A 14,051-nucleotide genomic window follows, 5' to 3' on the forward strand; every position below is an offset into this window, starting at 1 on the left:
GTCCGGTCGGACTCACCCCGCCCTGTCTGCTGCTGTGCTTGGCTTACGCATGGCGGCAGATGCAGCTCTGGTTGGCTCTCCACTAGTGATGCTTTGAAATAGACACATTCAGAGGCAGTTCTGAGATGCCGTGCTCCCGAGAGCAGGACAGAGTGAGGCAGCGGGGAGGTGGGGAGAGAGGGCAAGGCCTGCAGTCAGCGACGGGGGTCCTGTTCCTGTCCCCGCCCCCGCCTGAGCAACGTGGGGAACCACGGCTCCCAGCTGCCGCAGGAGGGCGTGATCGTGGCGGGGCTTCCCTGAGGCCCCGGTTTGAGGTAGAGGGGCTGCAGGTGTGGGGCAGTGAGCCCCGGAGACGCACAGGGCGCCGGCATCAGGCGTGTGCGTGGCAGGGCCCTCTGTTCCTTCCCAGGGGCCTGGATTATCACCGGGGGGTCCCACACGGGCGTGATGAAGCAGGTGGGCGAGGCGGTGCGGGACTTCAGCCTGAGCAGCAGCTACAATGAAGGGGAGGTGGTCACCATCGGAATCGCCACGTGGGGCACCTTGCATAACCGGGAGAGCCTGATCTACCCCGCGGTGAGCTGGCGGCTGCTCCGGGGCGGGCGGGGGCGGGGCGCAGCGGGGAGGCCGAGGGGGCTGTAGGACCTTAGCAGGTGCTCAGCGGACAGGCCACCACCTGGGCAGCAGGGTAAATGCAGTGTGGAGGGGAGTGGCTGGACGGGGACACAGGAGACCCGGGCTCAAGCCCCCACGCCGTAGACCCTGGCGACCCCAGGCGAGTAGCTACCTTGGTTGGACTCTGGTTTCCTCCACTGAGATCACGGGATGGGTCCACACAAGAGTCTCTGGAGCCGCCACTGGTCGGGGGCTCCTCCTGACGCCTCCCTGATGAGAAATGGACTTTGCAGAAGGCGGTAGCTTGGCCGGGGGCACACAGCCGGTGAGCACCTGGGTTGTCAGATCCCAGGGCCTGGCCTTCTAGCCCAAGGATCGACAACACTCTGGTTCCCCCACTGAAGACAGAGCCTTCCTGCGTCCGTCCACCTGGGTGCAGCCCTGAGAAGCAATTGCTTAAATGTGGGAATGTGAGTGGAAAAGATCATTCGATTCCTTCAGTAAGATTTTGGAGGACAGTAGATGTGACATAGTGAGCACATGTCCACCTGATTCACGGAGTCAGGAAAGTTTGGGGGAAACACTGGCCCCAAAGACAAGTCTCCTTGACTTGCTGAGGAGACGTTACTGTAACAGCCCCATGAGGGGTGATTTATGAACGAGCCCTTGCCCTTCCCGGCTGATGGCGGCGTGCCTTCACTTCCTGGGGAGAGCATCCTCTGGAAGGTGATTCCTTGCGTCCGTCACAGACACTTGTCATCAGGCCAGTCTGCCCCTCGGCACTTGTCCTTTTGCGTCAGCGTCACAGATGTGCTTAGTGCACGGGACTGGTTCTGTCTTGAATGCTTGTTATACGGAGTGGAAATCTGAGGCCACGGGAGACTGGCTGACTTCCAAGATCACGCTGCACGTTTCTCCCCATTTCAAGCTCAGAAGACTTCCTGCGATGCCACCTGCCATCCTCTGTGGACACCAGGGGCCGTGTGCGTGGGTCCGGCAGCCACCTCTCCTGGATCTGGGTCCTGGGGCTGCTGGGACAAATGACCACAGAGCTGGTGGCTGAAAGCAACAGAAATGTACTCTCTGACATTTCCGGGCACCAGAACTCCAAGACCAGTACCACCCGGGCAAACTCGGGATGTCGGCAGGACCAGGCTCCCTCCAGAGGCTGTGGGGGAGAAGCTATTCCCTGCCTCTGCCAGCTGCTGCTGGCTGCTGCTTTCCTTGGCTCGTGGCCGCGTCGCTCCGGTCTCTGCCTCTTGGTCACGTGGCCCCCTCCTCTTCCCTGCATCCGCTTCTAAGGACACCTGTCGTGGCAGTTGGGACCCCCCCGGATGATCCAGGTTAATCTTCCCGTGCTGAGATCCTTAGCTTCATCACGTCTGCAAAGACCCTTCTCCAAACGAGGTTCCAGGCATTAGAGCCTGATAGCTTGGGGGGTGGGGTCACTTATCCAGCCTGACGGAGCTCCTGTTCTCGGTGGGAAAGATGTAGAACTTTCCGTCTGTCCCTGCCCACCTCCTCCCCGTCCCCAGGGCGGCTTCCCAGCTGAGTACATCATGGACGAGGACGGCCAGGGGCACCTGACCTGTCTGGACAGCAACCACTCCCACTTCGTCCTTGTGGACGACGGGACCCACGGCCGCTACGGCGTCGAGATCCCCCTGAGGACGAAGCTAGAGAAGTTCATATCGGAGCAGACCAAGGAAAGGGGAGGTGAGCGAGGCACGCTTTCCAGGGTGCCCGGGGGGAGAGGGGAGCGGGCTGGTCCAGGTGTCTGGGGCTCCGCTGGCCGTGACCAGCACATTCGGCAGGTGGGGCGCTGGGGAGGCGTGGTCCGAACACACCTGGATGTCTGTACACTTGCTCAGGGGTTTATCTTCTCGCGTCCCTTTTAACCAGCAGAAGGAAAGTTCGGGCAGGCACTGAGGTCACAGCATCCTACGGTCACTTTACATCACAAACACGTCTCAGTTCAGAAATCAGAGCGTGCAGTAGTCAAAGCTTGGACCTTGACATCTCTTCCCTTGTGGGTGGGATGGGATGGATTCTGGGGTGTTGGGAGGTCAAATACACAGGATTTCGCACATGATTTGCAGGTTGGTTGGACACCTTTGAGCCGAGGTTTTCAAGCTTCATTGCACGTCAGGGGTCCCCAGAGTGTGGGTTCACCCCCAGGGTCTCTGATTCACAGGTCCGGGGAGTGAGGACTTGCATCTCCCAGTCCCCAGGGGACACGGATGCTGCTGGCCTGGGGACCACACCTGGAGAACTTGTTTTGACCAAGAGAAGCTGGGTGGGAGTGTTCGGGGCGTGTGAGTGTTTGGGGACGGCGAGACCATGTGGGCTCTTGGAAAGAATGTTTGCTCCCCAGGGAAAGATGTTTCTAGAATCTTCACAAGCCCTCCTGGTTGCCAGGCTGGTTGAAAGGCTGAGGGTGGGGCTGGCTGGCCAGAGGACGGACTTGCGACGCCGTACTTCCGCACCATGCATGGTGCCCGTTGGCTTGACGTGTCCCCAGCCCTGCCCAGATTTGAGGCGCCACGAAAGGGCTGCACGGAAAAACAGGCTAGTTGAAGTGGCCAGCCGGGCAGAGCAGACCAGCTGGGGGAGCCCTGGGTGCTGAGGATGGTCTACAGCCCTCGCCTTCCCTCCACCTCAGAAAGGGACAGGAGTGCACTCGGTTAGGCTGCAGGTGGCGGTGGGGGGCCCACGGTCCTAAACTGGGCTCTGTGCTTCGTCCTAGGCGTGGCCATCAAAATCCCCATCGTCTGCGTGGTGCTGGAGGGGGGACCCGGCACACTGCACGTGAGTCCTGGCCAGGGGTGGGTGGTAGGGGTGGGCTCTTGGGGGTCAAGTCCTGCTGCGGGTGGGACGACTGCCCCAAGTGCTGTCACCAGCCCCCCAGGGGGGTCATCAGCAAGAGGGGACAGGGATCCTGTCCGCTGGGTTGGGGGGTCGGAGCCCCCTGAGTGGACCTGCCTCAGGAGGGGTGCTCTGGCTTTGGCCCTGGGGCTTGACCTGCACAGAAGAAAGAGGGGCTCCAGAGGGGACTGGGGCAAGGGTGGAGCCCATGCGCCCCCCTCCAGGACCCCCGGGCAGCCCATGGGGGTTTCTGCAGCTCTGCACCCAGACTCCCGGGCGGGGTTCTGAAAGTACAGCCCTCGGCTCCCCCTCAGCCCCGTGGGACCAGCAGCTAGATGTAAAGCAGGACCCTCAGTGGCTTTGACAAGCTGCCGTGGACCTTTGTTCAGAACCCACTCTCTGCCGTGGGGTGGGCCTCCCTCGTGGAACGCGGGCCAACTTGACCTCTGCTGTAGTAACACACGACGACATTACAGCCTGCAGATTTGGGGCAAGAGCATGACGTTCTGTTTATGGGATCATCGAAAGTGTCTGTTTACGTTTAGTAACCGCAGGAGGTCAACACAGGATCCTGGGGTCCCTGGGAGGACGGGATGCGTCTGGTCCCCACTCCCACCCTGGCTCTCCCGCAGCATCGCCCAGACGGCTTCCTCAGGCCCAGAGCAGGGCGTCCTTCCTGCTGGGGTAGAACCCCTTCCTCAGGTTGCTCTCACCCTGGGTCTCCGGGGGTCTCCCTCGATGTCCTGGTGAACGAGGGGGCGGAACTCTGGCAGTGCCCCCTCCTGCTGGAGATGGTGCCCGTGTCCACACGTCGAAGGGCGGAAACACCCGAACCTTTCGTGACAGTGGTGTTGAGTGAGAGGCCTGAAGGCGGTGGTGTGTCGGGTGTGTATCCCACGTACATCAGGATTAGCCACTCTCCGCTCTGAGCAGTGGCATGCTGCCAAGCAAATGTCTTCTGTAAACTTCGCAATAGCCAGACATCAACACTGTTTGAGCATCTCTGTATTAGAAGGTGTCCGTGCGGGTGAGGAGTCAGGTCCCGGGCTCACGGTCAGCCCCTGTGTTGCAGACCATCTACAATGCCATCACCAACGGCACCCCGTGCGTGATCGTGGAGGGTTCGGGACGAGTGGCTGACGTCATTGCCCAGGTGGCCAGCCTGCCCATCTCCGAGATCACCATCTCCCTGATTCAGCAGAAGCTGGGCCTGTTCTTCCAGGAGATGTTCGAGACCTTCACCGAGAGCAGGATTGTGGAGTGGACCAAAAAGGTGAGGCACACGGGCACATGAGTCACCAGGCGTGGACCTGCAGCCAGTAAGTTAGACGCTGTCAGCTTGGCGAGCGGAGCCAGGACACGCCAAAGCCAGACACGGAGACCCCAGCAGGCCTGGGGCGGGCACGGGAGTGACCTGCAGAAGGTGGGGGGCTCTGAGCCCGGAAGGCAGTGGGCCCAGGGCAGGCGGGAGGCCCTCGGCTGAGGCAGCACGTTGTCTTCAAGGGAGGACGTGCTCAGCCTCTCGCCTGCAGAACTCCGGGCCTGGGCCGGTACCGCAGGGCACGAGGCACGGCCATCCCGGGAAGAGGCCCCTGCTGCCCTGGGCGGGCAGGAGGCTGGTGCTGAGACCCTGGGGGCAGCAGAGGGGTGGGGAGCCCAGATTCCGGCACAGGGGCGCTGCCAGGTGACGGCAGTGGGTGGCAGGGTTCGGCCCAGCCTCCAGGCCTGGTGACCTCAACGCCACCGGGGAGATTAATGGAGACATTCTGGGGTCGACAAGGAGGGCAGACGTGTCAGATGGGGGCCCATGCGTGGTTCCGGGAACCGTGTGGTGACCTGGGGGCTGCTTCATGTGCACCCTTAGATAGAGGCATCGGTGGCCCGGGCCCATCCTGGGACCAGTGTTCTGGGAGACCCCCCCCCATCTCCAGGGGGTTTGGAGACTTGAGACCTGGGAGGGAGCTAGTTACGCCCCGAATGGACACCCTTTCTGCCCTGTGGGCAGGAGGTACCGAGTGGGAGCACGGGGAGTTGGGTGCTGAGCAGGGCACACGTGACCCTGCGGCGACAAGTCCGGAGACAGACCGCTGGAAGGGTGGCCTCAGCTGTACTCCATGTGCCTGCCTGTCCTCTCTCTGTCTTTGTTTTGTAATAATTTTAGATTTGTGGGCCGGCAGCACAGGTAGTGGAGGGTGTCTATCTACCCTTCCCCCAACTCTGCTGCTGTCAACGTCCTACATAAGCCTCGTGCATTTATCAGAACCTAGCAGTGAGCTCTGCTTCATCCCTGTTGACCAAACTCAGGCTGTTCGGATGTCATGTTGATCTACTAGTGGCCTTTTTCTGTGCCGGAATCCAAACCATTAGCCTGGTCTCTTCATTGTCTTTTTTCTTTCTTTTGTTTTTTTTAAGTGTGACATTTTCTAACTAGCCCACCGGATTCCACGGATTTTCTGGAACACCACCGTGTGAACTGGGTGAAAGTGGGCTGCTCTGGTTGTGGGGTGGGCTGGGGGCTCTGGGGCCTCGCTTCCTGCCCATCCCCTCAACTCCTGAGCCGTGAGCCTCGTGGATGCTCCCAGCCCCAAGAGCTCTGGTTTGGGCCCCTCTCCTGACCCCGGGAGACCATGGCTGTTACAGCCCAGGACCATAGTTGCCCTGCATTTCAGTATTTTTGTGTTAAAGTGCATTGGTATTTGCTCTTTCGTAGCTACAGTGGGAGATAACACTGGTTACAGACGGGTGTAGACTTTGCTAGCATCCCTTATAGACGGGGTCCTTGGTGGACCCAGGGGGAGAAATAACACAGGAATGTGCATACGGAAGTCTCTCCAGGCCCTGAAAAGAAGGAATTTCTCTCTCACATACTCTGAGGCTGTTTGGCTCAGTTGGGTGATCTGGGGCATTTGGAATGGGCCTCAGAACTGGCCGTCTCCCCAGTCCAGATTTTGGGGGCCCCGGTGAGCTGTGCAGAGGGACCCTAACCCACGGCCATGGCCCCAGCCTCCAGGGGGTAGGTGTGAAGGAGAGCGCTGGCTGAGCCCTGAGCACCCACGAAGCCCTTGGCCGGCGGAGAACCCCGGCACCCGCGGCCCCTGTGGTCCTGCCGACCCCGCTGTCCAGCCGCACTCTGAGCCCCGGGGGCAGGGGCTCACCCGCCCCGAGGTCGCCTGACCGCTATTTCCTGGTAGGATTCTTTGTGGGATGGGGGCAGTCAGTGCCTCTCTGACCTTCGGTTTCCCCAACAAGTTGGGGCTGACAAAGCAGTCAGGGTCTGTGACTTTCATCCAGCTCCGTGGATGCAAAAGCCAGGCTGTAAAAACTCATGGAAATTCAGTTTTAAGTGCTTGACGTGCTTTTCAGGGCAGGTCTGTGGAGCAGCTTAGCTCCCACCGCGTCCCATTTCAGGCCACGTGGACGGTCTGTGCCCACCAGCCAAGGACCACGGGGAGGGCTGGGACCCCGGATGGGGGCTGGGGAGGGGAAGGGCAGCGGACCCGCTCCGAGGGAGACGGGCAGTTTTTGTGGGCGGCACGGTGACCCTGACCTTGTCTGTCTTATTGTGGCCTCAGAGGACCTCCTTAGAAGCCAATGTTCTGTGAGATTGTTTTTGCTGTTGGCGTCAGCTCAGCTGCCAGTGGAGATGGTGGGGATTGGCTGGCCGGCCCTGTGGCCTTTCCTCAGTTAGTCTGTAAATTATTCAGGCAATTCTCAGAAGTGGATCTAACCTGCCAACGTTTAAAGGGGCCTGTGTTTTCAATCCCTTGCCAAGTAGAGGCCTGAAAGTGGTGTTTCATACACACCAGTCTCAAGCCAGGGGTTCGCCCTCAGTGGTTGTTCTTGTTCAGTGGGGAGAGGACCCCCAGGGCCGTGATCACTGATTCACTCCCCAAACCTCGGGGCTGGTCTGCCCCATGGCAGGTACTCGGGTGTGGCCCTTGGTGGATGTGGACATCTGCCATGGGGGTCTCACTGCCAGCCCGCCAGCACCACATAGCTGGGGTGGGAGGAGTTGCTGGCCCTCTCTCAGCAATCCCGTTTTCTTACCTGCAGAATAGGGGTAATTGGTACTTAAACTCAGAGGATGGAGCAAGGTCACCCGGGAAAGTGCTAAGTGGTTGGTCGGCACATACACACTCACAGTAGCTACTTCATCCTGTGAATCAAAGGCCGGGTTAAATCCTGGAGCGATTTCAGCTGGAAGATGGGATTGCGGTTGGGGAGAGAGACCCGGGGTATTTTGGAGTTGACATGAAAGCTGGACCCCGAGGGGTTAGGGAGGTTGGGGTCTTAGAGGCGGAGGTGGGGTGCGCAAGGGGCCCTCTAGGTGGGAGCGGTCTGTACAGAGGCGGGAGCTGCACAGCCAGGCTGCGAGAGGAGGTGGGAAGGCAGGCGGGGCGGCCGGGAGCTGGGGGAGGAGCCTGAAGCTTTGGGGGTGTGGGGAACTAGTGGATGGCTCCCCCCGGTCTCAGGGTGAAGGGTTCAAGGCGGGGCAGCTGCTGGTGGCAGACACGGCAGCTGAGAGATGATAGATACGATAGGTGATAGCTAGATAGACAGGTGATAGGCAATAGATGATAGGTAGATAGATAATAGATAGATAGGTAATAGATAATAGATAATAGATAGAAAATAGATAAATAATAGATAGATAGATTGGAAGGTAGGTAGCTAGGTGTATAGATAAGTAGGTAGATAGATAAATAGGTAGGTGCGGTGACTAGCTAAATAGATACATAGAGTGGGTAGGTAGATATATAGAAGGGTAGGTAGGTAGGTAGGGTAGGTAAGTAGGTAGACAAGTGGGTAGGGTGAACAGATAGGTACATAGATACATACACACACATGCCTACATACATACATGCATACACACACAGACTGATGGATAGCTAGGTAGGTAGGTAGATGATTGGATGGATGAGTGGATGGATGGATGGACAGACAGGTAGGTGGGTAGGTCCTCCCCCAGGCAGGAGGACCCGGGGAGAAGTCTTCAGTTAGGTGGTACTGAGTGTTGATCAGTGACCGATCAGTGAGGTGAAGATTCTTTACACTTGGGCTGTGTTTTCCACCCCACAGGCCACTCGCAAGCACCGTGTGTTTGGTCCTCATGCATCTTTCATCTTCACCGTCCGGGGTTGGGGGGGCGGCGAGGGGGTGGCCCTGACTACACAAGCAGTTAGGACTCCTGCCTGGGGCTCTGGCTCCGTGTCCTTGGCCTTGGTTCTGTGGGTGCCCTTTGAGGAGGCAAGAGGCACCTCACGTGGGGACTGTCTTTTGCAGATCCAAGACATCGTCCGGAGGCGGCAGCTGCTCACTGTCTTCCGGGAAGGCAAGGATGGCCAGCAGGACGTGGATGTGGCCATCCTGCAGGCCTTGTTGAAGGGTGAGGGTCAGGCAAAGTGGGGACAAGGGGGAGGAGCCAGGTGAGGGTTCAGGACCCTGAGTCCTAGCCTAGAGGAGCCAGAAATGCCACCCGTGGGCAGATGCGCTGGTCAGAGGGCAGGTGGTGGTGGACCTCGCCAGGCCTACCTCATGCTCCCACTGGGCAGCTGGGTGCCCACCACCAATGTTGGGGTACAGGATCCTTTCTCAACTTACCTTCTTCCCTGAAATCTGAGTGCAGCCTGCACTCATCTACCCCTTAGTGGTCATCATAGTTTCTCATAAAATTCTAGCATAGAAAGAAAGAACCCTGGAAGTCTGCTCCTGTCTCCCCACGGTCTGTCTCATGTTTAACTCCTCTGCCCCCAGTGCAGGGCAGAGTCCAAACGCAGGGGTCCTCATGACCAATAGGGCTCTCGACCGACTTCTGCTCCTTAGTCTGACCTCTGCCCTCCAGCCCGTTCTCCCCGGGCCCACACTTCACTCTTCCCTCTTCTCCCACTTCTGTGGGGGAGGGAAGCCAGTGCTTCCCTGTCCTTCCCGCCGGTGTTGACATGGCTGAGACATCCCTGGTGCCCAGAAGCCTTTGCTCTGCGCTGAACAGCCCCTCACCCTGGAGGGACACCAGCCCCAGGCCAGCCCTGATGGCAGAGCAGGAGGCTGTCGTAGCAGAGGATCGGCTTTCACTTTATTTCTGTGCATCCATCCACACACCATGGATGCGGGTCTGGGCTGTTCTGCACCCTCGCCAACACTTGGTACTGTCAGTCTTTGAAGCTGTAGCCCTCCTGGTGGCTATGAAGGGAGATCTCCGTGTGGTTTGGATTTGCGTCTCCCTGGGCTTCTTAGCCATTTGTATTTCATCTTGGTGAAATGTCTGTCAGATCTTTTGTCTGTGTTTATTTGGTTATTTGTCTTCTTATTTTTAAGGTGTATGAGTTCTTGATATATTCTCATACAAATCCTGTGATGGATATATGTGTTGGGTGTATTTTCTCTTGGTTCATGGTCTGCTTTTTTTTTAAAATAAATTTATTTATTTTATTATTTTTGGCTACGTTAGGTTTTTGTTGCTGCACGCGGGCTTTCTCTAGTTGCGGCAAGCGGGGCCTACTCTTCCTTGCGGTGCACGGGCTTCTCATTGCGGTGGCTTCTCTTGTTGTGGAGCACGGGCTCTAGGCGCGCTGGCTTCAGTAGTTGCAGCACACGGGCTCGGTAGTTGTGGCTCACGAACTCTAGAGCGCAGGCTCAGTAGTTGTGGCACACGGGCTTAGTTGCACCGTGGCATGTGGGGTCTTCCCAGACCAGGGCTCGAACCCGTGTCCCCTGCATTGGCAGGCGGATTCTTAACCACTGTGCCACCAGGGAAGCCCCTCATGGTCTGCTTTTATATGTCCTTCGAGGTGTCTTTGGAGAGCAGAAAGCTTATATTTTAACACATTTTAGTTTACTAATTTTTTTCTTTATGATTCATGTTCTTTGCATCCCAAGAAATCTTTTCCTTTCCCACGGTTGTAAATATTTTCGTCTGTTTCATTGTGGAAGCTCTATAGCCACAGCTTTTATATTTAGGTTTATGATCTGCCTCAGGTTACTTTTTCTGTGTGGTGTGAGGTAAGGGTCAAAGTTCTTTTTTCTTTTTCCCCAAATAACAACCCATGTTTTAAAATGTTAACCCAGCAAGAGCAGAAACTAGTTAGGCAAGATACTTGCACTGAGAACCTGGGTGAGGTGGTGGTTTTGCAAACAGGGCAAAGGAAGGAAATGTGATGGCCTTTGTGGTCCAACTTTTGAGTATGAATCTGAAATGCCTGCCTTTCAGAGACCCGTGTCTAGTTTAAACTTAGGGTGGGGGCTTGACCAGGAGCTGGGGACAGAGTGGAGGGCTGGGGTGAGTGGAAGTGGTGACAGAAACACAGAGATTCTCTGATTCTACCACTGAAAGGAAAAGCGATTTTATAAAGGTGCATTCAGGGGAAGGGTGGGGGGTGGCGGTGATTTTGTGACTGAGCATCTTATCTATTCAATTAAAATGATGGAGACGGGTTGGTGACACACCCCTCCCTCTCTGACTTTGTTAGATGGGAAGTGGCTTTGAGGCCCAGATCAAAGCCCCTGATGCGTGTGCCTTTACCTGCAGCCTCTCGGAGCCACGACCACTTTGGCCATGAGAACTGGGACCACCAGCTGAAGTTAGCAGTGGCGTGGAACCGCGTGGACATTGCCCGGAGCGAGATCTTCACGGACGAGCGTCAGTGGAAGGTGAGGCTGTGGGGGCGGGGGGCCCTGGGGAGGGGCTTGCTGGGCCTCGGAACAAGGGCAGGCCCTGAGGTGGCCTCGTCCAGACCCCAGCTCTGCCCTCAGTGAGGGCGGCTGGCACGTCTCCTCCTCCCGAAACGGGAGACGCTGGCACCCCCGTCTCGGGGGCACTGAGATAAGGGTTATGCGGGCCGATGACCAAATGCACGGCCCCCCACGTCCCCCTCTCAGCCCTCAGAGCTGTACCCCATGATGACGGCCGCCCTCATCGCCAACAAGCCCGAGTTCGTGAAGCTCTTCCTGGAGAATGGGGTGCGGCTGAAGGAGTTCGTCACGTGGGACACCCTGCTCTACCTGTACGAGAACCTGGAGCCCACCTGCCTGTTCCACTACAAGCTGCACAAGGTGCTGGCCGAGGAGCCCGAGCGCCCGGCCCCCCGCGTGCAGATGCACCACGTGGCCCAGGTGCTGCGGGAGCTCCTGGGGGACTCCACGCAGCCGCTGTACCCCCGGCCCCGCTCCAGCGACCGCCCGCGCCTCCTGCTCCCGGTGCCCAACATCAAGCTCAACGTGAGTGCTGGCTGTGTGCCACGCGCACTGCTGCGTCCTCGGAGCATTGAAACACGCGCTTTTATTTTCATTGGGAAAGTCAGCTTGGGCTGCCGTAACACAGATGGGGCGGCTTACACAACAGGTGTCTTTCTCTCCTCGCTCTGGAGCCTGGAGTCAAGGTCAATGTGTCGGCAGGTGGGCTTCTGGTGAGGTCTCTCCTCCTGGCCTGCAGGGGACCAACCATCTTCTTACCCTGTCCTCACACAGCCTGTCCTCAGTGTGTCTGGTATCACTTCCTCTTCTCCAAGGAACACCGGTCCTGTTGGATCAGCACCCCACTCTCATGACCTCATTTAACCTTGATCACATGCTTGAAAGCCCATCTCCAAATACAGTCACATTAGGGGATGGGGCTTCAACATATGAAATCTGGGGGACACAGTTCAGTCCATAACTCTCCCTTTCTGAAAACCTCCAACGGTACAAAAAGTTATGTGGGGAAAATGCTCTCCCCTGTGCCCTGTACCCCGAGCCCTGCTCACAGGTGTAATCGGTGTCTGTGTAGCCAGGTCAGCAGCTCCACTCGTATCTGGGTGAGATGCATGTGTGTTGCAACAATAGGACAGGGGCTTTTCTAGTCTGCATCCTTATCTGATGGGAATCCCGCAGCCTCTCAACATTAAGGACGACGCTGGCGTTTGTGTGTGTATTTATGTGAGGGAGCCTCTTCTTCCGACTTATTAAGTTTTTACAAATAAAGCCTCAGTGCCGATGTTTGTCAGATGCCTTTTGAGGAGTTGAACTGCTCTTCTTTGACCTATGAATTTGGTGAATTATAGGTCGTTATTATTTTTTTATTCCTGTTTTGAATCTCAACTCGATTGCAGGGTAACATGTATTTAATATGGTGTTGGATTCCCAATAGTTTTAGGATTTTGCATCAGAATGTTTAAGTCTTTAATAGTAGTTTTATTTCGGGGGGGTTATATTTGTCAGGTTCTGGTATCAATTTTATGTTAGCTTTGTAAAAACATTGGGAAGCCTTTCTTCTTTCTCTGCCCTGGAACAGTTTATGCGGCTGGAGTTCACTGCTTCTTACAAGCTTGGCAGACTCCCCTAGGAGTCCGTCAGGACCCGGTGCCTTTTTGGGTAGTAACTGATAACTTTCTCATTTTCTTTCCTGATGGTCCCGATGTTTAGGTTTTCTGCCTGTTCTAAGATCATATTTGATTTTGTTTTTTTCCTGCTAGAAAATTATCCACTTCCTTCAGGTTTGCAAATCTGTCCATTGTCCTGTGTGAGCTATTCCTGACCCCTGAGAATGATGTGGTTGTGGCTTGGTTTTATATATTTACAGTTCTGCTTCTCTTGATTCCACTGTGTTTAAGATGTCCAGTTGGAATGTGCTCAAGTGGAAGCTCACGCAGACCCATGTCTGTAATTTAAGAAGATGAACTAATTTTTCTTTTTTTATAAAGATGAGTCTTCAGGTGATTTCTAAAATCACTTAAAGAAAGTGCAATTTTGTGTGTGATGTGGGAAATGTGTTCTTTGCTTCTGGGAATTGTTTCCAGACTGTCTGAGGATGTGTTTATTTACTGATGGGCCAGGAAGCCTGGGTTCTCATATCACTGTAGGTTGAGTGTGTCTGGGGTCAGGGCCTTCCCACTCACACATGGCTTTGTCTGTCTGGTGTTTCTTGCTGACCTTCTCTGCAGGAGACATGGTGTAGGTTCCCTTGAGGAGCTCACAGCATGAATCTATTAACAGACTCTGTGTTAGAATCTTACTTCATAGAAAAAGGCTTTGATGCCAGCAGATAAGAGTAGGAAACATTGGGGTGCCTGGCTGGCAACAGGGGTCTACAAATATTGGTGTGGGAGGTAACTGGGTATTGCACTTTTTGGGTGTGTCTTCACGTCTCCAGAGTGGTGCTTTAAAAACCTCAGTGTGCATGAGAAAGATTTGGGGGTTGTTGGAAATGCAGTTTGCAGGGCTCATCCTCCAGGGACGGTGGGGCTGAGCTCAGGACCCTCAATGGGCCCCGGGGTTCTGATGTTCGTGGGGCCCTAGGCGAGGGCTCTAACTGTCCGCTGCTCACCAGGTGCAGGGGGTCAGTCTCCGGTCCCTGTACAAGCGTTCGTCAGGTCACGTTGCCTTCACCGTGGACCCTGTCCGTGATCTTCTCATTTGGGCCATCGTCCAGAACCGCCGGGAGCTGGCAGAAATCATCTGGGCTCAGGTACCCAGACCCGCTTCCTGGCGTGCATGGCTATGGGTGGACCAGTGACAGGGCTCTAGCTGGGGCTTCTGGCCAGAGAACCAACCGCAAGGGGTGGGTGAATAGCACAGGGCCATGCAGAGAGGGCAGTGGG

General features: G+C 56.4%; 1 protein-coding gene across 5 annotated transcripts in view; it reads left to right on the top strand.

The window, feature by feature from the left end:
• TRPM2 (transient receptor potential cation channel subfamily M member 2) overlaps positions 1 to 14,051 on the top strand; it is a 55,698-nt gene that overhangs the window by 19,413 nt on the left and 22,234 nt on the right. For all 5 annotated transcript variants that reach the window (XM_082459864.1, XM_082459868.1, XM_082459865.1 and 2 more), the window contains 8 exons: positions 410 to 576; positions 2,151 to 2,331; positions 3,362 to 3,423; positions 4,553 to 4,753; positions 8,764 to 8,866; positions 11,006 to 11,127; positions 11,356 to 11,694; positions 13,781 to 13,918. In XM_082459864.1, the coding sequence (XP_082315990.1) occupies positions 410 to 576; positions 2,151 to 2,331; positions 3,362 to 3,423; positions 4,553 to 4,753; positions 8,764 to 8,866; positions 11,006 to 11,127; positions 11,356 to 11,694; positions 13,781 to 13,918 (1,313 nt within the window). The remainder of the gene's footprint in view (positions 1 to 409; positions 577 to 2,150; positions 2,332 to 3,361; positions 3,424 to 4,552; positions 4,754 to 8,763; positions 8,867 to 11,005; positions 11,128 to 11,355; positions 11,695 to 13,780; positions 13,919 to 14,051) is intronic.

The sequence above is a fragment of the Balaenoptera physalus genome, assembly GCF_965194825.1.
Source record: "Balaenoptera physalus genome assembly, chromosome: 4".
Classification (NCBI taxonomy): domain Eukaryota; kingdom Metazoa; phylum Chordata; class Mammalia; order Artiodactyla; family Balaenopteridae; genus Balaenoptera; species Balaenoptera physalus.